General features: G+C 45.6%; 1 protein-coding gene across 1 annotated transcript in view; it reads right to left on the minus strand.

Annotated features, from left to right (window-relative positions):
- Positions 1–11006: 11006 nt before the first annotated feature.
- WIPF1 (WAS/WASL interacting protein family member 1) overlaps positions 11007–23211 on the minus strand; it is a 33826-nt gene continuing 21621 nt past the window's right edge. Inside the window, 6 exon segments of the mRNA XM_075710965.1 lie at positions 11007–12657; positions 13932–14045; positions 16295–16507; positions 19204–19294; positions 19296–19969; positions 21136–21303. Coding sequence (XP_075567080.1) covers positions 12602–12657; positions 13932–14045; positions 16295–16507; positions 19204–19294; positions 19296–19969; positions 21136–21303 — 1316 coding nt within the window. The 3' untranslated portion in view covers positions 11007–12601.

Genomic DNA, 23211 nt, shown 5'->3' on the forward strand with positions numbered 1-23211 from the left:
ACTGGCAGACAAACAAACAAGCAAGCCCCCCAAAACAAAGAAACCACAAAACCAATTTTGGCATCACAAATTTGGAAATATTTTCAGAATATGACCCAAATCTCTGTAAACGCTCTCCACTTACTAAGTTTCCATTTGTGATCGCATCATATCCCACCATTTTTCAAGCCACTATTTATTACTTACACAAACACAGTTTAAATGTTATCCAACAAATGCATTGATTGCAGTGTATTGTCTTTGGCAGAAATGCAGTAGGTTTTTGTTCATTTATTTCTTCTTCATTTCACCACTGCTATAGCCTTCAATCCTTTCTGTTACTTTGTCACAGGAGAGTATTAATATACCTTCTTCCTGAATTCTTCTGCATAAAGCTACTGTACCTATACTTTTTTCATACTTCTCCCTCTGTAATCTACAGATTCTCCCCTGACATTGTTTCTTCCTCATCCCTTTTCCTGATTATGTTCAGCAGTTTGGCATTTCATTTAAATTCACGGCCAGTATTTTAATCTCATACCGATTGCCAGACTGATTGTGTTTTCTATTTCTTTGACTCACAATACAAAGGAGTTTCTTTTTTCTGTTAAATATTTGAGTAAATACCGGTTTTAAGACTGCAATATTGTCAGAGTGGCTTTCTTACAACTATCATAGAATCACAGAATCATAGAATGCTTTGGGTTGGAAGGGACCTTGAGAGATCATCGAGCCCAAGCCCCCTGCAGTGAGCAAGGATTGAACCTGCGAACTTGGCGTTATTAGCGCCGTGTTCTAACCAACTGAGCTAACCTGTTACATCCACTTGACATTTTCAATAAAAAAGGTATTTTGTTTTAATTCTTACCTTCCTCTCCAGCTGCAGTTAAACTTTATTTCTTAAAGACTTTTTTTTGTTTCGGTCCAATAGCATGCTGCTTTTGGTTGAACTGAAACAGAGGAGAGTCAGACATGTTATTCTGTTGCACCATTTTGATGCCAATACTGGCATTTTACTTGCCTAGGAGTTGTGCAACTGCGTGGAGGATCGGGCCGTATGCATCTGGAGCGAACACGCTGCCCTAGCCGCAGCAAAGCGGCGCGTAGCGTTGCTGAAGTGAGGAACTACGCCTTGCCTCATGCTCCTAACCAAACCATACCAGCAGAATTGCTGGTAAACGCTGGGACCGCAGCTTATGACTTGCTTATCATACCAAGCAATGACATGGGAGTGAAACGTTTCTAATTGACGTAATCCCCAAGCTTTGACGTTGGTGCCCAAGACGCTCTCCTGGCTGGGAAGCGCAAAAGGAAGCGGAGCAGCGGAAAGCGCCCCCTAGCGGCCCGGCGGCGCCCGCCGCCCCTCCCGCCCCGCCCCGCTCCGGAGCAGCCGCCGCGCCAAGGAGCTGGTGCGGCTTCCGACGCGAGCCCGGGATTCCAAGCCAGAAGTGAGCGGGAAGAGGAGGAAAAGGTGCCAGCCGGCTAGCTGAGGGGGCTTGCCTTCGCGCTGCGAGCGGCCGCTGGAGCGAGCGAGGCGGCCTGGAAGTGAGCTGCTGGTGCTGCTGGTGCTGCTGGTGCTGCTGGAGCTGCTGGAGCTGCTGGTGCTGCTGCTGGAGCTGAGTCAGCAGCGCTCGCTGCCCTCGGCCCACGCCCGCTGCCTTCGTCCAGCTGCGGCCGGTGAGCAATGCCCCCGGCTTCAGGGAAGCCCTCGTTCCACCCCTTTGCTTCAGCAGGGCTTGGCAAACCACGCCATTTGGACTCCTAATTGTCATCTGCTGTGGACACTCGAGCCTTTTGTAAAAATAAATAATTTCCTGTGTGAAAAGAGGAGGGGAAATAAAAGCTGGTTACACAAGACGATTGCAGGGAATGTTCTTGCTGTTAATTGACTAATGTGCTCTTCCATAATCTATCGAGCCTCTGATTGCTTAGAATGCGAAGGTTAGATAACTTGGCACAAAGCTGCTCTTGCGTCAGAGGCGGAGTATTTCTCAGCACGAAGAGAAATTCCTAGGCTGGAGGTGCATCATACCTATTCCCACCTGCTTAGTTAAAAGCAAACACAAACATACAAAGTTCCTCGTTTTTATGATGCATGCTTCTATTTGGACTTACCTTAGAAATGTTTGCAGCTAAAAAATGAATTTATAATTTCTTCCTCCCGTGCTACACAAGTGGCCGGTATGTGTACAAGAGGGAGGAATTAAGGTCCCAGCATGGAGGGTATGTGATGGTTCTCTTAAAGCACACGACTGGGTTTTTTTTTTTTAAATCGGCAATCATCTGGAGTAAACACACCAACCCCACAGTTGATAGGCGTTTGGATGAAGGCGCAGCAGCAGTCCTGCAGGCGCAGTGGAAAATAAACTATATATTGAGAGGCAACGAACAGGCTATCTGTATGTTTTCAAACAAACGTCCCAGAGTTTCCTAAGTAACCCAAGCTACCAGCCAAATAGCAGAAGTGAAAGTTTCTATTTCAGATAGGGACAAACCAAAAAGTCAACAGAAGGATTTGAGCAGTCTGCGGCAAGGGCTGGCGTTCGGGCAGCACAGAACGTACTAACGGGCTCTGCACTCTCTGACAAGCAGCACAATGGATATTATTTATGAGGCACACCAGTTCCAGCGTCAACATACGTATGACAGGGGCTGGGTTTTAAGCCTAGGCTTTCACGCATAGCCTTTACCGTGCTCTCTTCGCAAGTGCTCCGAGTGCTTCAGTTGCCTTTTGCTCTCGCAGCTTGGGAGCGCTCGGCCTCCAGCCACGTGGGCTTCCCGGTGCCCTCTGCTGCTCAGCAGGGCACGCAAGGGCTCGCCGCCAGCTCTGAATTTACTAAAATTTCTGCTAGAATGGAGGACAGGAAAGACTCATTTTCACATGCTTACTTCAAGTCAGGTAGGATGTGAGAACTACCTGAACACCCATCTTCGCATGAACACAAAAACATTTTCAGAAGGGAACTGGTTATGCGCTTTATCGGGTGCGGTGTTCGCACAACCTTGGAGCCAAACAATTGTGCAAACAAGTAAGTGTAAAATGTAGCCAAAGCGGTCCCCTTTGGGAAGGGAATGGTTTTGAAAAGGGAATTGCACAGTGATAAAGCCCTGCCCCGGCTGCAGGAGGGATCCTGGTTTGGTGAGGGGAAGGATGAACAGCAACCAGCAGCCCCTCCGTGCTCTGCCAGCCTTTACCTTAGAGGTGCTTAGGCAGTGATTTCTGCTGTATTCTAGCAAAACATTAAATAACAAGAGCAGTCCCATATTCAAAATGGCAAAGGTATTTATGTAGGCTGAACCCTAGCATTCTTGAAGAAATAACTTTTTTATTTGAGCAAGAAAAAAAGAATGGTAAAAACAGACAAGAAAAATTATGACAATTAAAAAGTGCCCTATTGTAGTGGAGTAGAAAGTTCGACAATATCATACGGACAGTATTCATGATTGATTTCTGTTTTACATTTTGAATGTAGCTTCTGCAAAAGCTGTATCTTAAGCCATAAATACATGTTTTAAGATTGAAGTAGTGATTATCTGAACTGATGTTTTTGTTCCATAGACAGATTGATGTTGGATGCCTGCATCCATTAGCAGCAGCTACCCAATTTATTCTCTGTGTTTTAATCGAAGTATTTTTGTGTCAGTCATCCTTTCCTCAGGATTATTTCTTTACCTGGACTGCTGTTGAAATTTTTAGGTAGGTTAAGAACCTGATTGCCAATGTAGGAAATAACAGAAGTGTGCAGGATCATAACTGTTTCAAATGATTGTGTCCTAATTCTGTTGAAATGAACATCCTTGGGTATCAAAATTTTAACATATAAATATCTGTTTCCATTACCTGTGAATAGGTAATAATGAACAGAATAAACCAGTAGCTTTTTTTTTTTTTAAACAATTGAAAAATCCACTATAGAAGGAATCCATTATGCAGTCTTTCCCAGAGAGTTTTGACCATTGAAACTGAAAGTTTAACACAACTGAGACATTGTGTTTTCCATTAAGGTGCCATCTTACAGCAGTTGGGGGCTGTAAGGTAGACAGTGTGGTGGGCTGACCCTGGCTGGATGCCAGGTGCCCACCAAAGCCGCTCTATCACTCCCATTCTCAAGAGGACAGGGGAAAGAAAATATAACAAAAATGCTCGTGGGTCAAGATAAGGACAGGGAGATCACTCAGCAATTATCGTCACGGGCAAAACAGACTCAACTTGGGGAAAATCAGTTTAATTTATTACCAGTCAAATCAGAGTAGGATAATGAGAAATAAAACCAAATCTTAAAACACCTTCCCCACACCCCTCCTTTCTTCCCAGGCTCAACTTCACTTCTGCTTTTCTCTACCTCCTCCCACCGCGTGGCCCAGGGGGACAGGGAATGGGGGTTGCAGTCAGTTCATCACACGTTGTCTCTGCTGCTCCTTCCTTCTCAGGGGAGGACTCCTCACATTCTTCCCCTTCTCCAGCGTGGGGGTCCACTCATGTGAGACAGTCCTCCATGAACTTCTCCACCGTGGGTCCTTCCCACAGGCTACAGTTCTTCACAAACTGCGCCAGCGTGGGTCCCTTCCATGGGGTGCAGTCCTTCAGGAGCAGACTGCTCCAGCGTGGGTCCCCCACGGGGTCACAAGTCCTGCCAGCAAACCTGCTCTAGTGTGGGCTCCTCTCTCCATGGGTCCACAGGTCCCGCCAGGAGCCTGCTCCAGCACGGGCTTCCCACAGGGTCACCGCATCCTTCGAGCATCCACCTGCTCCAGCATGGGGTCCTCCATGGGCTGCAGGTGGATATCTGCTCCACCGTGGGCCTCCACGGGCTGCAGGTGGATATCTGCTCCACTGTGGGCCTCCACGGGCTGCAGGTGGATATCTGCTCCACCGTGGGCCTCCATGGGCTGCAGGGGCACAGCCTGCCTCACCATGGTCTTCACCATGGGCTGCAGGGGAATCTCTGCTCCAGTGCCTGGAGAAGCTCCTCCCCCTCCTTCTTCACTGACCTTGGTGTCTGCAGAGTCATTCCTCTCACATGTTCTCACTCCAGCTTCAGTTTTGTGTCAGGTTGTTCCCGCCGCCCCCCTTCTTAAATATGTTATCACAGAGGCGCTACCACCGTTGCTGATGGGCTTGGCCTTGGCCAGTGGTGGGTCCGTCTTGGAGCTGGCTGGCATTGGCTCTGTCGGACATAGGGAAAGCTTCTAGCAGCTTCTCACAGAAGCCACCCCTGTAGCCACCCCCCCATCCCAAAACCTTGCCACGCAAACCCAATACAGACAACAAGCAGTTTTGCCTCATTTTGGGGGATGATAGCAGGGCTGCTTACCATGGGTGTGCTACACAAGAAGAGTGCACTTACATTGCTAGGATGCAAATGACTGGACTAATGAAGCTTGTATTGGGAGATTTCCTAGGCACAAGAAAGGCAATGGGAGGGAGTCATCAGATGAGCACCTTCTGAAACTTATGGCAGCATTAATTAATTCTTAGAGGAATGCTTTCAGGAGCTACAGACAAGTTATTATTGATGAAGTCAAGTACATCATCCTAAAATGTGAAACAATCATTCTGCTCAGAGGTGTCTTTATAAAACTGGACATTAGTCAGTGGATGTAATCTGTGTGTTCAGAGGCTTTTACTAGCTCACATTAGAAAAAGAAATTATTCATATTGCTTTTTATTGCCAGCACTGCTGCAAATATACAGTGTGGAGACAAATTGCCATCCTGTTTACTTTTATGCTTCACCAAAGTTTGTCATTAGCAGTCTGTATTTCCATAAACACATGTAGACCAAGCAGCACAGATACCCCGAAGGCATAACAACCAGCAGGGTACAGAAAAAGGTTACCAAGGCCCTCACGTCCTCTGCAAAATTTTTATTGTGATGTAATTGAAAGGGGGAGTGGAGCCCAGCACAGCTCTGTTTGTAGATAGAAGTTAATGTGTATGGGGAGAAACATTTTTCCTTATGAAAAAAAAATTATTTGATTTTAAAGTTGGCATGCCACTGTATGCACCAGACCTTCACAGCTTAGAAGAGTAAGTATAAACTTTTGAGGAGGATTATAGAAAGTCCTATTCAACAAGTGAAAAGGATGAGCTCTTTTAAAAGTGTAAACCACACAGTTTCATTATGTATAAAATAAAATGTATAGGACCTCTAAGAGTGTAACAGAAAATGAAACTTAGAATCCAGCTTACGTCATGTTACATATTTGGGTAATTCTCAGAGAACAATAAGATAGCAGAAACAGCTGTTAAGAATTGCTCATTATACTTGCTGTTAGCCAGAGAAAAACAAATCCTGCAGGCTCTTGATCTGTTTCGTCAATTAACCTAAATAATACATTAATTGTTGTACAGAGATGTATGGGCCAATATTCAGCCCCCAAATCAATAATTGGCTAGGACCAATTTACTGTTTTCAAAGCGAAATGGGGTCAGACTAGGTGAGAGGGCAGGACGGAGCAGCCTGCGCATACAAGGCAGGAAGGTCATTGGAAATTGTTGAACCATGATCAAAGGAGTTGGATATTTTTGTGTGTGCTGCGTGCAACACGTGAGCCTTCCTGCAACTGCAGGGAGCAGTCAGAACTGTTTCACAGCGTAGTCTGTGGGTTTATTTTAAAGCAACAGCCTTTTTGGGGTTAAATGGAGGAAGGACTATGTTGTGGTTATGACTAGGTCACAGCACGCTCAGTTCAGTTCCCTCTTCCCGAAGTCAAGCAAGTCATTTAATTTCTTGAAAACCAGAAAGAACCATGTTTCCTTTGGTAAAACATGAGATAGACAGTCCTACTAGCTGATCGTTAGATTCATACCTCCAAGTTCTTGTTCAAGGCTGCTGCCACTAAGATTTGCAGACAAAGGTCTCTCAGCCTGCTGAGCCAGCTCCTTTACTAAAGCTCACAAACTCCCAGCCTCCGCCCTCTGTCATGGCTCTTCTATTTATATGGCCCAGGCACTGGGATAGGGGGGTTTCAAGGCTACATCTGAGCCATGAGTGTCTGTGGCCTTTTAAGAAAGTGGAGAGCTCTGTCTCAGTCAGTCTGTAAAATGAAAGTATCAACAAGCAGTCCCCATGGATGTCAAAGGATCCACCATCTGTGTAAGAGTAAACCTGCTGCTTAAGTCTTTGCAACATAGATGAGTTACAGCACGGAGCTTTTTAACTCGGCATTTTAAGTGACCTTTCTAATTTCTGCGAAGCTGGAACTGCAGCCTAAATTTGAGCCTCCTTTGGACTTCTATCAAAGGGCTTTTCTGCAATGAACCTGGTCCAAATTATCTAAAAAGGTTAACATCCAAGATCAAGAACAGGGCTCCAAAGTCAAAAGGAGAGTTTCATTTGTTTGATATTCTCTGGCAGCCTTCTTCCTAGCGAGTGGAGGTAAGAGGAACAAAAATCTGTGCTTAACTAGAGTGATTTTCCATGCCACCTCCCTGTGGCAAGTACCTCGCTTGCCTTGCCACGAGCCGCTGCCCATAGCTCACACAACAGCTGTCTACAAGTACAGCGTCACTGACCACAGATTGACAATCACTCTTTATCCTAAACTAAACTCATTATTTCTCCTTATCTGCAGGTGTCTAATCTTCACTGTATGGAGGCCCAAAGTCCTCTGAGCATTACCGCTGTGCTGCTGCGCAATGGCAGGCAGGAGGGGAGGAGAACAACCCGCCCCAGCTCCTGCCAGGCTCACCATTACGCTCCTGCTAAAGCCGACGTGTGTTTCTGTCAAGGAAGCAACCATGGTTGTTCTCAATGTAACAGTCTGCGCCACCAATTAAATAAAAGTAAAATTTATTTGGCGTAGGACAGAAAAATAAGAACAAAATCATATACAAAATAAACGTTAAGCAAAAAAATTCACAAAACTAGATTAATATTTTATAAAAAGCTCAGACTTTAAGCATCTGATAAAAACATGTTATTTTCTGCTCAGCCTATGTTTTAAGTTACGTTTCTCTCTCTCTCATAGTCTTGGCTTTGGAACTTCATGGCTTTGGAAGTCCAAATTTAGAGGTCTTCCTTTGCATGCATTAGTTCACACTAAAGAACATACATCACAGACAAACTATTTCAAAATGGCAACATACTGAAGGGTTACTCCCTTTTTTAAGACATGCAGTTTCCATCTTTTTCTTTTAGGCTGCCTACCTACCTGCTGCATACTCACTCACTGAGAACATATATGTCTGCCTTGCTTCTGTTGAGTAACTCGAACAACTCCCCGCTTTGCCAGTGCTCCAGGTATACATTTTAACTGAATGGTCCAGACGCTTCCACCTTACAGGCTAAAAGATCCCCGTTTTCTCCTAATGTACATGAAGAACCATTCCATGAACTAGCTACGCCTAAGTGTGTTACTGGATATCTTGGGTAGGAGATTCTCCTTATTTTCTGGTGAACACCGTTTGAAAGATTAAAATTCATACAATATATGCTATACAGAGTCAATGTACCGCCATAACAGGTTGTGTGCACCTGACTGTGAGGCAACAGTGTTCACATTATTGTGATGTGGTATTGTGTACATGCACATTTTATATCATGATTTGTACTCTAGTATTGATAGCAACATTCAGCCAATTGGTTTGTATTTCCTTGAGCACTCTTCTCCTTTCCGGCGTCCTGTGGCTGAGGGGCCCTCACTAGGTCTCTTGACATTCTGCTTGAAATAATCCCAGTTTGATCATTCAACTCCATTCTTCGCTTCCAAGGCAAAAAGTACCCTTTCTATTTGCACAGAAAATTGTTGTGTTGCAATATATGTGAAGCATGATAGCAGTTTAGTTCCCCCGTCCTCTGCTCCAACAGAGACCTACTTCTACCAGTGACATGTAAACAGTTGTTGCTGCAAGGAGAAACTACTGCCCAGTTTTTTAAGTGGTAATTTAAAGAACTTCTTTAACAGTTCAGTCTTGCAGAAAAAAAAAAAAAAATTGTTCCTATGATTCTTTTAGTGTTGGGAAATGCTGGCTTCTAAACAAGAACTTTGCGACCTTATTTAAGAATTTAATTTACAGAAATACACGCTTCCTGAATCACAAGCTGCGTTTCCTTTAACAATTCTGAACATTAATCACTGTGACCTTTTCTTCCAATGGCTGGTGCAGAAAGTCATAACAGACATAACATGTGCTTTTCTTCCAAAAATACTGAGCAGAAATTATTGCCACATGGTACGAAAGTTATTCCCATTTTATTTACTGACTTGAATTAAACAAAAAAGAACATCTGTGGCCATTGTCACACAATGTGAGTCTTAGTGATGACATAAAAGGATAGTCTGAGGTGTGAGGGTTTCTAATACAGTGCCATTGAAACAAACCCACTACATCTTACATGCAAGCAGTGAATCAAATGTAGTCCTCTAATAACCTACACAACCATGCTGAAGTCAGCTGGGCTGTATGGACAGCAGTGAGACACTGGTTTTGGGAAAGGGTTAAATTTCCAGAGCAATACCGACAATTGATTGTGAGGTTAACCAGTGCCCACCTACATCTCACCTAAAGACTGATCCAACAGTCTCTCCATACACTGAGCTCAATCTGAAGTTAGCAGACTGAGCACATTACAACAGCAGGACTTGGCTCAAACACTGCAAAAGCTACCGTTGGCACTATTTACATTAGGACCTGGAAGAGTAACGCCTATGAATTTTTCTAGTGAGACACAGCAAAGTTGACTAAAAAAGTCATAAGGCACCACTGATTCAGTATGTTTTGCATTCTTCCTTTTTAACACTTCATAGTGAAATAAATAACTTTAATACTGATCATATTCTAATTAGCTACTCATATATGAAGCAATATAATGAATGATAAAATTGTTCCGGAATATATCCAGGGACTTTTACAGCAAAAGATATAAATACTGGAGTTGTTGTTAGGTGAAAACATACCTCTTTCTGCATTGTTAAGCTATTTTACATATATGCCAAACATCCGTTCTGAAGAAGTTTCTATAGTACAAAGAAGTGCTAAAACCAAAGCACCTCAGGTTTCTTGGCTTTTTGAATGAGGGCCTTCGGCACAGCATATTTTAAACTGAGACTGAAGCTGGTTTGCCAAGTCTTTGGTAGTGGTCCGGAATTTCTGGTCAGAAAACCTTGCTCAGAAGGTCTAATATAGGATATTTTGCACGATGCAGAGAGTTGGCAGAACAATGTACAGCATTTTCATTGACTTACTCGAAGTAAAACACTCATGTTGGGAGCAGGTAAGTTACAAAAAAGGTACAGTTTCTCGAGGGTTTTTTTTTTTTTGGCTGCATAGCTTTTTGGATATTAATAAAGATTTGGCAGGTCAAGGCACTGAAAATATTGTATTTTGTTCCTTAGAAAGTTATAAGTGCTTCAGTTTAAAAACATGAATGCAATAATTTATCCTTTAAGTTATTATCCTAAAAATCTTATTTGGACTTCTAGTCACATAGTAGTATCCCAAAGGGAGAGGCACTTCGTTTAAGTGACATCCATAAAATACATATACAAATTCAGTATTGCTCTAGGTTTGATCCCAAGGTGCACCTGTCACATGGAGGTCCCACTAATATCTGTTTAAGAAACTCTTACAGCCACGATCCTGCAATTAGATGTAGATACATCCCTGCGCCTGCGCATTAATTGCAGGTTCAAGACCATAAATTGTAACTTAAAATAGGTCATTAGATACAAAAATGTAAAAAACAGGTACATAATCAAATACTATCACAGCTAACAAGATTTTTGTAAACAAACACTGCAAAGGCCAAATTAAATTTGATCTGGCCAAGTCCATCTCTGTCTCATCCCATTCACTGTGACTGTCCAGGCTGTCAGGCGGAAAGGGGATCTGCCCCCGCACGCCCGCTGACAGAGCAAAAAGCCCTACTCACAAACACTTCAGTGGGGTCCAGACTCTCTTTGGCTAAATTCCCTAGATTTTCAAGGACTGACCTCATTCTAGCCGCAGAGTGTACTTAGGATCGTGTCTCCCATGCTAGAGAAACATTTTCTTAACCTACATGACTAGTTTTTCTTTTTTTTTTCTTTTTGAGCAACATCCTGTGAAGCATGGCTGCTGATACAGGCTTGGTAGGGATCCCAAGGAGTACACTGAAGAAACAGAAACTGTTGAGGAGACAGAGGAGAAATTTTTCAGAGCTAACCTTCAGAAGTCCAATTAACAAAGAGCTATCATCCAGCAATATTTCAAATCCAGAATTATAATCTTCCTCTAATTTCCAACAGTATTTTATATACATTTAGATCCCTTTGTAAAATGCACTCATACAATGAACTCATTTCTCAAACACAAAATTCAAAAGCCATTAAGCATATTAACCAATTGTCACAATGCTAGAATACTTTACTCTCTCTTCTATTAACGTAAACCTTGCAGCTCTCTGCGGAGACTCCTTTCAGCAAAGTTTGAAAGGACAAACTTCATGGTAAACTCAGAAGGCCAAATCTTCCCATTCTCTTGAACCAAGTGCAGACAGCAAATTTTGGAGCTGATGCTGTCACCTGAACGCACAAACCCCAGACCTCTTTCACTACATCAAAGGGCTTTCACTTACGCACATTTTTGACCTCAGCTGCTCTACTGTAACGTTAAGTCAAACACAGTCTCTCTCAGACTTGTGACCTAAGCCCCAGGAAGCTTTTTAAGTCAAAACCCATAATTTAATTGTACCAAAGAAACAACTGGAAAGCAGTCTGTGGAGCACTGATGTTAGCGACGCTTTACAGAAGGAGCCCGCAACTACAATAAGTGCTGCATTTGCACCAAGAATACTTTCTGAGGACTCTCTGCATGAAGTCTTAGGTAGAGGGTGTTACAATAATCCAGGACATGGATGACTGTGGGTTAGTCCACATCAGAGTAGGAAAGAATTAGGTGACTAAAAGCATAACACTATTAAAAAACAAGGAAAGAGGAATTAAAAAAAACCCTATTTTTATGCTGCTGAATTCTTCACTTGTGCTTTTCTTTGGAAGATTCTCTGCAGATAAAAACAAGGCCAGGCACACTCCATCCTCGGGGCAGGATGCGCTATCTATTATTTAAAATAACATTTTCTTGGCTAAGCTGAAGCGAAAAGGTTTAAGATGAACTCTTGGTCACCATGTAGTAGGTCTATGGCTTGCAGAAGCAGATGGGCCAAGTTAGGCATGCAAAGAAGGATCCAAGGGACTCTTGGCTACACGGTTTTCCCCAGCAACTGTTTTTAAACAGAAAATAGATCGTACTTTATCATTCAAATAATACAGCCACTGTACCCGAAGTGAATGAAACAGCTTTGTTCCAGCTCTTGTTAAATTCAAAGCCAGACCTCCCGTGGAGCTCTCAAGGGGACAGGGCTGGACATGGTAAGCATGATGCATGTATGTTGTGCACGGTCCACAAAATGCCTTTCATGACAGCCTGCAGTATAAGCAAATAAAATTTATAGCTTTGGGCAACTATAGTTCATAAGCTGCATCTATTACTTCTGTAACAGAGACTGAAGTTTGTTCCAGCTGACAAGCCAAAAGTGGAAATAAAGCAAAACAGACAACTTTCCAATGATGTGGACAGGAGAGCTGACTTGAAGGAAACTTGAAAACAGACGTCGCCCAAAGATAGGCCAGAACCCATTTCACCTTGGTATAGGGGGGAGCGGGGGGGCACCTCTTTCTTTTCGGCCAGAGCCACCTAAAAGAGAAAGAAAGTTCTTTACGTTACTCTTCCTGGTTTCTTTTAAAGGGGGAGTTTATATCCAAGCCATTAATTCAGTAACTGGTGCAGATCTATTCATTTTCTTGCCTAGCCATTTTACTAGAAAATCTTTGTAGAGTTTCTGGTTTGCTAAACATCATCAGAACTTCAAGCAGTGTAAAAGAAAGTTTTTAACTAATGCTATCCCCAAATGTCTGGAAAGCATATTTATTTCAGTCCTTTGTCCCCTTCTCAAAACAAACTGATAGCTCTTGTTAGCCTTACTATTTTATGTGAACACATACCTTCTCCATGCTACTTGCAACACATGCAAATTTCAATGAAAGTGGCAAGCTTTAAGTACAGTAACATTTCAAAGCTCTTCATGTTTTTCCCTGTATGAAGATTTTCACTGCAAACTCATGAAGGGAAACATAAAAAATGCATACATTACTTTGCCTTTCTTTGTGGAGTAATATGAATGGGATGAAAGCTAACAGGACAAAGTGAAGGGTCAGAGACTAAACAGGAATTTCTGCTCCAAACCAAAACCTCATCATTTGGAAACAGGAGAGAAAGAGAGAAACATCTGAGTGTACAGATGATTACAGGATAACTGTGAGCCACCGATGTCACTGGTTGTGAAAGAAGTAAATTGATCCTTGGGTGTATCAGGCAAAATACCTCTAATGAAGATAGGAAACATTTATGCTGCTGTAGAAGACGTGGTTGAGACCTGCACTGGAAAAGCACATAACACTGACTGGAAAAGACAAAATCAACCTGAAATGTATACAGAAGCAACCCTGATGATCAGAGAACATAGCTTGGAAGCAGAGAGTAGTAGTACATCCTGATTTAATCAGCCCAGCAAAACAAAAGCTGAGAGGAGAATATGACTGTTGTCTTAAAAAATATTAGGGGTTTAACACACCAAGGAGGGAGGATAACTAAACTCAAGGATGGTGTTGGCACAAGAATAAATTAGTTGTGCATGAATTTAGATGTGGTTCTGGCTGCCTGTAGCAGAAGGGCTGACTATAATGGCAGAGGTGGTCTCTTACAGTACACATTCCAACTTAAAACCCAAACAATTCCCCCCCTCAAATACAAGTTTAAGAGGGCTTGTGCCTGAGAACCTGCATTTAGCTTTTTCTGTGCGGTGGGGAAGGGTGATCAGGCTGGTAGTCTGAGAAGTTTTGAAACCTCAGCATCCAGTCTCTTGATGATGATACGCTGAAATTCCAACAGCAGAAGTGGAACAAACTTACCTCTGCTTTCATTTCTTGCTAGTTTACTGGGGTAACTTCTGTTCACAGGTACATATGGCTCTGGAGGTGGCAAATCAGATATAGGATGAAAAGAAAATCTGCTTTCCCATTCATCTGAAAAAAATCCCATGCGATTTACCCATTAGTTTTGTGACACAGCTTTAGGAGAGTAAATTGACATTAACATCATGTTTAATACATGTTTTATATTGCAAAATGCTTACATAGCTGAGTATTGAAGCAGCATCCTATTGGGAAGTCAGGGAAGAAGATGCTTTAGGTTAGTTTGAGAATGGAAATACTTATTCACTGATCACTTAGCCAATTTAATGCAAAATCACAGATCAAGAAAATGGCCATAATTCCACTGAAATAAGTGCTATGTTCCCTTCCATGCATAACAGATCTGTTTTTTTAACACACACATGCATACATATATACGTGTTACCAGAAATGCATAGTGTATCCTACTTCAGAACATTATTTTGTTCCTGGGTATAGAATTTTCTGATATTCGTACTGATATATCGTATATTTGCTGATATAGAGAGCTCAAAAGCATCATTAAAAGCACACTGACTTATAAGTGGTGTTTTTTCTTTCTTAATTTTTACACAGGAAAAAGAAGATTTGGGGCCATTACGATAAAATTTTTGATGACAGAGAAACCTGTATATAACTAGTGTCAAAAATGGAAAAACACATCAATGAAACTATTATCTCTTGAGACTACACGGGCCCTATTGATGTACTTACCGAGTCTATAGGATTCTAAAGAATAAAGCAAGCTGATCAGTGTCTTCACTGAAATAACAAGAAATGTTTACAGAGCTCTGTTCTGCACTTGAATTTGGAGGCTCAAGGAAGAAAGTGTGGACTATCTTAAACTTCGTCATTTCTTCACTTGGTTGCTTCAGGACTTCGCAACCATAACTTTCTTGCAATACTGTTATATTTTATTGCATAATGTAATGAACAGCTGAGTAAGTTTTGCCTGGCAGTTGTACATGTGGTTATTTGCTGGGATCCAGTTTTTCTATGTTTACTCCCAATGGTTGCAATTAGAAACCAGTGTGTAAAGGAGCTACAGGTTCTGAACCCTGCAAATGACTTGTGTAGGAAAAAATGCATCTGTGACCCACCTGCCTTATCTGATATGTGAAGATGCTTCAAAAGCCTGAGTTAAGAGTTTTATTTTCTGCTTTTTTTTTCTAACCTTATAAATGTCAGAAATACCAATTTTGGCCTCCCACAATTAGCTGAAAGATTTATCTGTCCTTTGCAAATAGAAAACAATTAAAAAGAAAACCAAAATGAATCTTTAAAACACAGCAATCTTCGACCTCACCTTTTCAATAAACACTAGTAAAAAGAGAAATACTTGACATCTTCAGCAGCATTCTGACAATCTCTTCCCTCATCTGTTTTTCAGCTTTCAGCTTTTGAGTCATCATCTAACTTGTTCTGACTTCCAAAGAGTCTTAGTGTAGCTATGGTTTGAATTTGTATTACAGTCAGAACAATCCCCTTAGGCCTTATTTCTGTATTGTAGCAAAGCAAACCATGGTGAATGTATTTCTTTTTTTCAGGCTATTTTTCAAAGGGTTACTTTGGAGACTGTATTGATGACTTCGCAGTTCGGCTCTATGTATGGCTGTTCTGGTTTCAGCTGGGATAGAGTTAATTTTCTTCCTACTAGCTGGCACAGTGCTGTGTTTTGGATTTAGTATGAGAATAATGCTGGTAACACACTGGTATTTCAGTTGTTGCTAGATAGTGCTTACACTAGGCAAGGACTTTTCAGCTTCCCATGCTCTGCCAGGTGCACAAGAAGCTGGGAGGGGGCACAGCCAGGACAGCTGACCCAAACTGGCCAAAGGGCTATTCCATACCATATGATGTCATGCTCAGTATAGAAACTGGGGGGAGTTGGCTGGGGGGCAGAGATTGCTGCTCAGGGACTGGCTGGGTATCGGTCAGTGGGTGGTTAGCAATTGCATTGTGCATCACTTATTTTGCATATTATTGTTATTTCCCCTTCCTTTTCTGTCCTATTAAACTATCTTTATCTCAACCCACGAATTTTACTTCTTTTTCTGATTCTCTCCCCTATCCCACTGGGGAGCAGGGGATTGAGTGAATGGCTGTATGGTGTTTAGCTGCCTACCGGGTTAAACCACAACAATGGCATATTTACTCTGTTCTTACAGGGTTAATCAAGACTCAAATGACACCTCTGTTGGTCAGAAATCAAAGGTCTACACTAGAAAAAAAGCCTCTACCCCAAACGTTTTTTGACATATTAAGGCCAAGAGCCACTACACAGTCTCTGTCAAAGGCAAAGAGCTAGGAGGATGGCTTACCATCACCTGGATCCTGGAAGCCGTTTCTGATGGCTGATGAAGGCGGCGGTGGCGGCGGCGGTGCTGCTGAGCCCGGCCGGTCGGGGGGAAGCGGCGGTCGTGGTCCACCTCTCTGGCTGTCCAGCCCTGCCCGGGAGGGCAGCTGGGGAGTAGCGGGCAAAGCCCTTGAAGTGCTTCCATTCCTGCTTATGGGAGGAGGTGGTGGGAGGGGGCCTGGAGCAAGACAAGAGGCAAGCGCACAAACACCATTTGCACCAGGGGTTACTCTGCCAGTGGTAAGCCACTGCCTGCGCCCCACAGCCTCCCACTAACAAACCAGAGGGGGTGGGCTGGCCTGGGACCCTCGACCCCAAGGGCGAATCGCCCTCAGCACCCACTTCCCTGCCCTCCGGGGCTCTCTAGGGAGTTGGTGCTGATTTGAACAGTAGAGATCAGGGGAGCAGGGTATATCTACGCATAAATATATCTCAGCGCCCATATTCCCATTTCCCTCAATTACAGAAGCCTCTGTAGAGTTGCTGGCCCTTGAAGCCACTTATAAACCACTCTAAATCATGTCGGCCACAACAAGCAGAAGTTACAGCTGGAATTGAGGGTACTGTGGAGGTCCAAACCATAGCCCATTTCCCTTCCAAGGCAAGAGGACGTGTAGCAGAAGAGCTCTGCTACCCTCAGAGGCTCCTTGTCCATAGGGGTGGTCCCCTCTGAGTGTCACAGCCAGGGTCTGTGGTGGCACACAGGGTCATTCAGCCAGGAGTGGCAGCATTAAGCAGCATGGCATCAGCGCTCTCATTTATAAACATACGTGCTGCATGCCAGGTTTTTCGGTAGTTGGAGCATATCCACCTCCCGCTAAAACTGGAAACAGACCTCACACGTAGACTGGCATTCCCAGTGTCTGTGTATCCGAGTAGTTGGCATGGTGATACGACAGGTCAAATATGAAGGCACAGCCCACGTAACACCGGACCAGGGCTGTCCTGAGGGCAGGGGAAGGGCACTTCTGCCAGAGGAACCAGGAAATAAAGGCAAGAAAGCTGCTGCTGCCAGGGAGAGAGGTACCCATGCTTAGGACATGAGGAGATGAACCAGAGGGTGTGGAGGGCTGTGCCTGTTCAAAGGTCTCACTGCCTCCATTTGGCACAGTTGGGCAACTGACAATTATGTCCATTTTTATGAAATGGCTTCCTTGTCCTGATGAAATCTAGCTACAGATGTGCATTTTGAAAAAGAGAGCTGCAGATATTGTGTCTCCAACAACAAGCATTGAAACATGCTTCAAGAAACATGCTGTACTTTGGATTTTTTTTTCCTTCCCCCCCCTTCTTTTTTTACAAATTACTAAAGTTTGCCTTCAGGGAATGGTTTCTAAGAATAAGAAGCATTTAGCAACTTCCAAAATAGTTTTGCTTGCTCTCTCTCTAAACCTACCTAAACCCGAGCATCTATATTGAACCGCTACAGAATAGGAGTATTTACATTTGTAATTTATTGCTGCAACTTCCTTCTACTTATTAAGCCAGCAGAAAGGTAGTGCAGAATTATTAAACGATGTGCCTCAGAAAAGAGCCAACCAGGAAAGCACCAGCGGAAGCAGAGGCCATCACGGAAGAAGCTTTTGGAAGTGTCTGAATAATTTCAGACCCTCTCTGCAACTTTGATCCGTGCTCCCAGTCAAACGTGACAAGATTTCTCTGATTTATTTACTGCAGGCTGCGCTGGCATTGTGCCATCCTTTGGGCTGGCAACCGGCTCCACAAAGCATGGTTTCGGGGCCAGTATTTTCTGTAGCTGCACGGCTGCTGCAGGTGCTGTGCTATAGGAGATCCAGGCTGGTTCAAGGAGCTGGAAAGCAACACGGATGGCTGTCGCCTGCGTTGACATTCATCTCTATTGTCCAGGACTGAGAGGGTTTGATACGATTCCAGATTTTTAATCCAGAAGATGAAATGAAAGGCAACTCTATGGAGCTTCCCAGCATTGCCTCCTGTGCAACGCTTCTCCCTTCCCGATGTTACAGGGCCTGGCTGTTTGTGCCTAAATTCTTTCACCTCCAAAGGGAGAACCATCAGCTATTGAGAGCTAAGTTACGATGTGCAATTCTTAAAAGTTATGAACAACAGCTGTCACAGAGGACAAAGTATATTATGAAGTAACTCAAAGGTGACAATTCTATTTTTAGCCTCATTTGAAATCTGCGTACAGCAAGTAACAACAGTTAGTCACGCTGTAACAACTGCCATTATATTTAACAGCTGTTGGCTAGGTCTTTTATTAATTTGGCTGTAAGCGTTCGTGTCTCCCAGCACGTAGAAGGCCGGGTTCTGCAAACCTCCATTCACGAGAACGCCACCATTAACGTGACGCTGGTTGACTCAGGAAGGCAAGTGCTGTCACCTATCAGAAGCTAGATAAAACAGCTTCTTTGCATCAAAGAACATAATGGGGAAACCCCGCTCGCAACCTATTTTAATTCCGGTAATTGTAACGAAAGTTGCTGAGATCCGCAAAAGTAGACGTGAGCGGGCTAGTGATGCGCAGTGACTTTCCTTAAGCCGCCGTGGTGCCCGTAACCCCTCATTTCCAAATGCAGAACCCCTCGTGCCCAGCAGCACCCGCCGGCGCCCACGCCGCACGGCGCTCCGCCGGCGCTTCTGCGCATCACAGGTGGCCGAAAAGCGACGCCCCGGCCGAGGCTATCGGACGCTGCTCCTTCTGGGTCACGGCAGGTGAAGCACCTGCCGCCCTGCATTGGGGCAGGCGGGCCGGAGATTTTGGGTTACGCTCCAAGGGGCACGGCCGACGCCACCGTTGGGCAAACCCAAGCTTCCCCCTTTCCCTACGGACTCGCCGCTTCACCCCACCGCGCCCGCCCGTTCGAGCGGGGCCCTCGCCCCGCGGCTCCCTACCTGACCGGCTGGGGGGGTCTCTGACGGGCGGCGGGGGCCTCTCGCTGGGCGGGGGGGGCAGGGGTCCGGAGCGGCCCCCCCCCGCCGCCGGGCGCCGAGGAGGACCCCAGCGAGATGTTCCTCTGGGGCAGCCGCGGCATCTCGTCGCTGCCGCCGGGGACGGGCGGGACGGGGGGCGGCCCCGGCCTGCTGGGGGGCGGCGGGGGCGCCGGGGCGCCGAGGGCGGGCCGGGGGGCGGAGGGCACGGGCGGCTTGCTGTTCTGCGGCGGCGGCGGGGGCAGAGCCGCCTCCCGGGCGGCGGGCGGCCTGTGCCCGGCGGGCGGCGGCGGGGGCGGCGGCTTGTCCTCCGCCGGCCGGCCCGGGGTGGGCGGCAGCGGCGGGCGGCCGGAGAAGGGGGGCGCGGCGCTGGGGCCGGGCTGCCGGAGGGTCCCGGCCGCCCCCGCGCTCCGGCCGCCCGGGAAGGGCGGGGGCGAGGGCCCCAGGCTGGGCTGGCGGCTGACGGCCGGCACCGGCGGCGAGCCCCGGTTGTGCAGGCTGGAGGCGACGGGCCGGGGGGTGCTGGGCACCGGCGGCGGCACGGCCTCGGGCCTGGAGCCGACGTCGGGCCTCGGCGGCGGCATGCGGCTCCTCTGCGGCTCGGGAGCGGAGGTCCGCGGCCCCGAGGGCGGCCCGGGGAAGCGCGGCGGGCCGCTGGGCGCGGAGAAGGGCTTGGCGGCGGCGGAGCGGCCTCCGGGCGGCAGGGCGGGCGGGCGGCCTCCCCCGGCGTCTGCGGACAGAGGAGCGGGCATTAGCGTGCGTCGGGCAGCGGCCTCCGGGCGGGCTCTGCAGACACTAAGGGGGTCAGCCCCGGGACGGGGCACGCAAGGCTGCGGGGCTTGGCACCCAGAAGAGTTAGCAGCGGCTTTGACAGCATCGGGGAGCCGCCCCGGAGTAGCGGGTGACATCCTGACAGCGCTTACGAGGAACTACTTGTGAGAGGCCAAAGCGGCCGCAAGGTAACGCAACCGATGCGGCCGTCACGCAGCAAGCAGTGACACAGGGAGGGGAAAAAATGGTGAAGTATTTGGTACCATCAACCTGAAAGCAAAGAAATCTCAGCTTTTAAATGGTATTTAACGACGACAGTCTGGCAAAAGGCTCTTTTCAGCCCTTTCTAGTAGCTGTTATCTAAGGATGTCCTTGTGCACGTCAGGAAGAAGGCAGCCAGCCTTGCAGTTGAAGAAGTACTGTTCTGTGATGCCAGGAACTTTTGTATTAATACAAGTTCCCAAAACAGACCATGACACAATAGAAAACACCCGCTCTGACAGATTGTTTTGTACATGTGCTGAAAAATTACGTTAGTCTATAAAATATGTAAGGTTCATAATACCCTCCAACCCCCTTTGCCCAGTCCTCCTTCAACAACTGTGATATCCTATGTCCTTAACCTTACAAACCTCACTGGCCCCAGATCTCCCTTGGTTCAAGGGGCACGAGGCTTTGGGCAGCTGTTTCGCCAGCCAGAAGAATACAGTGTGTGCCCCAGACAAGCCTCCAACTGCAGTGTGCGTACCAGCTGGCTGGGATGCCTCATGCGCTCCCCGAGTGGTAAATCATGCTGTTGTGGAACAGACGCAGATGGACTTTCCATTTGGAAACTAGATCCTTTTTCCTGGTGCACAAGGCAGTATTAACCTGGAATCCTCTTATGCTCCCCTCTGGTCCTGCACACCCACGGCTAAGGCAGGACCTAGTCTGCCTGACTGTACTTTGCAGGTAGCAATTCAACATTACTGAGCTCTTTGGTTTTCATCAATAACTAGGAGGATGGGTGGAAAGAGGAGTCTCACTTCTCCCTCATAAAACCTAGTATTAAAAATAAAAGAAGATTCAAGCTGAAAATTACATTTCATTTACTTTTTCACACTGGAACTGCAAGGCCTTTCTTACCGGCATCTCGACTCGCAGCAGATCTGAGCTTTGGCATTCCTGCTTGAAAAAGGCCTCCAAGGCCAGGTGGTCCACCACCACCACCGCCGCCACCACCAAAACCCCCGCCGCTGCCACCACCACCTCCTCCAAAACCACCGCCGCCACCTCCACCAGGTCCTTTGGGTTCTGTTGGGAAAAAAATCCCCCACGTTAGGCAGAGAAGTGAGACTGATCCTGCAAAGTCATCTCTTCCATTAGAGCAACTCTTGCAGCTGAGGAAAAATGGATGAGCTTTCAAAACACACGAGTTCAGGTTGGATCATCACAGATACCAGCACCACCACTATTGCACCATGGAAGAGGTGGTGCAATAAACATAGCCACTGTATTTTATTAAGCCATCACTTTCCTTTAGTCTGCTCTGGACTGGAAAGCAGAGAAACAGTTACTATAGAGAATTTGGAACTGAGCATGGATGGGACCTCTGAGAATATCACGCTGTCTTTGTTAGCATCTTTGTAGCTGCTTTCCATTTCTTCATGCCTTTGCTCTCTTATCCTTCCCCTCCACTTCTCCATAAGCAAACCAAGAGACAGGGCAATCTCATGGGAAATGAAGAAGGAAGGAGGAAGACAGAGGTGTCCCTCCTCTTGGAAGTGTCTCTGGTGATCAATTTTGGGAATGCACAGAACTCTGTCACTATTGATGACATTGCAACATACCTACTTACTTAAACAAAGCCTAGTAGGGAAAGAGATTTCATTTCTGGCCACTTTCCTGTAGGTCCAGAAATGCAGTGACAGGATCATTAGCTGCTAATTTTTCCAGTAGGCAGGAATTATTTTATCAGCGCCCCCTTCCTCTGCAATTTCTCTAACATCATTATTTCTGCTGTGACAACACTGAGATGCTAAAAGGAAAATGAAAGTGTTTCTACAACTGCAAATACAGAGAAGAGCGCTATTCAGAGCATCGCTGCAAAATGAGCAGGCCCACAGGTTGGGATATCTGTGGAGATCAGCTCTCAGATGACAGGCTACCTGGCTGAGGATCAATTGCTTAATTTCTTGGCATCTCGATTTCCACAGCTTTGGGTGGGTAAAAATTTCACTAACTTTAAAGTAATTAAAACCTGTGGATGAAAGGCACTTCTAATAATCCCACCCAGAAAAAAGGAGGAAGAATGCGTTCATGGGGGAATGTTTCACATCATCCTTCTCTGTTCTTAAGCATGTTAGCTCTGTTCAGCTCTGACTCACGTAGGGTGTGAACCTCTGGAGAAATTCTGCTACTATGGTTTAGTCTTTCATCATGATTTGTTAATTCATGTAAACAAGATAATAGGCTGCATCATTTTAATCTTACTGTTTACCCCTCCCTTTAATCCCCTTAATGCTTTTCTCCAGCTCATTACAATAACTAGAACATGTAACTTTGCTTTCAGAGATAATACTCAAGTGCTTAAAAACTAAGTACCTGGCTGACTGCAGGACTGTATCTGGTTTTTTTAATTAGTATTATTTGGCCACACTCCTTTGGGCATTTCCTCCTTTCCCTATCATCTTCCTATCACACACAGTCTAGCCTTTAATAGCATGGCCAGATCTGGACTGAATTGTATCACACTTGCTAATCAGCCTGTAGAAGTGTCTTCTTTCCCTAGGCAATAAATGCTGTTCCTCTGACGTAGCAGGCCCTTGTTCCTTGCTATTCTCCTATTTCTGTTATGTCTTCCCAATACTTTTGCTACATGGGCTTTTCCAGCCTCCTCTCAGCACCTGCCGAGACGAACAGTGAGACACAGCTGGATGGACACCTTGTCTCCATTCAGGTAAGTGGAGCTGCTGCCTTGTGCCAGAGCACCACTGGGCAGGCTGAGCAACAAGGTTCAGCCAAAAAGATAACACCCCTGAGTCACTCCAGGAGTGGCAAAACTGCGTGCAGCAGAGTGACACACATGTGGGGCTGTGGCTCCTTGGCTCTGTTTTTGATTTAAGTGGTACTGGGGCCATTAACAAGCCAATGGTGTCATGCCAGGGGGGCCTTTATTTTTATACTATTTATGCAAAAGTAGAGTCTGAAATTCCACTTGAT

The sequence above is a fragment of the Pelecanus crispus genome, chromosome 5, assembly GCF_030463565.1.
Source record: "Pelecanus crispus isolate bPelCri1 chromosome 5, bPelCri1.pri, whole genome shotgun sequence".
Classification (NCBI taxonomy): domain Eukaryota; kingdom Metazoa; phylum Chordata; class Aves; order Pelecaniformes; family Pelecanidae; genus Pelecanus; species Pelecanus crispus.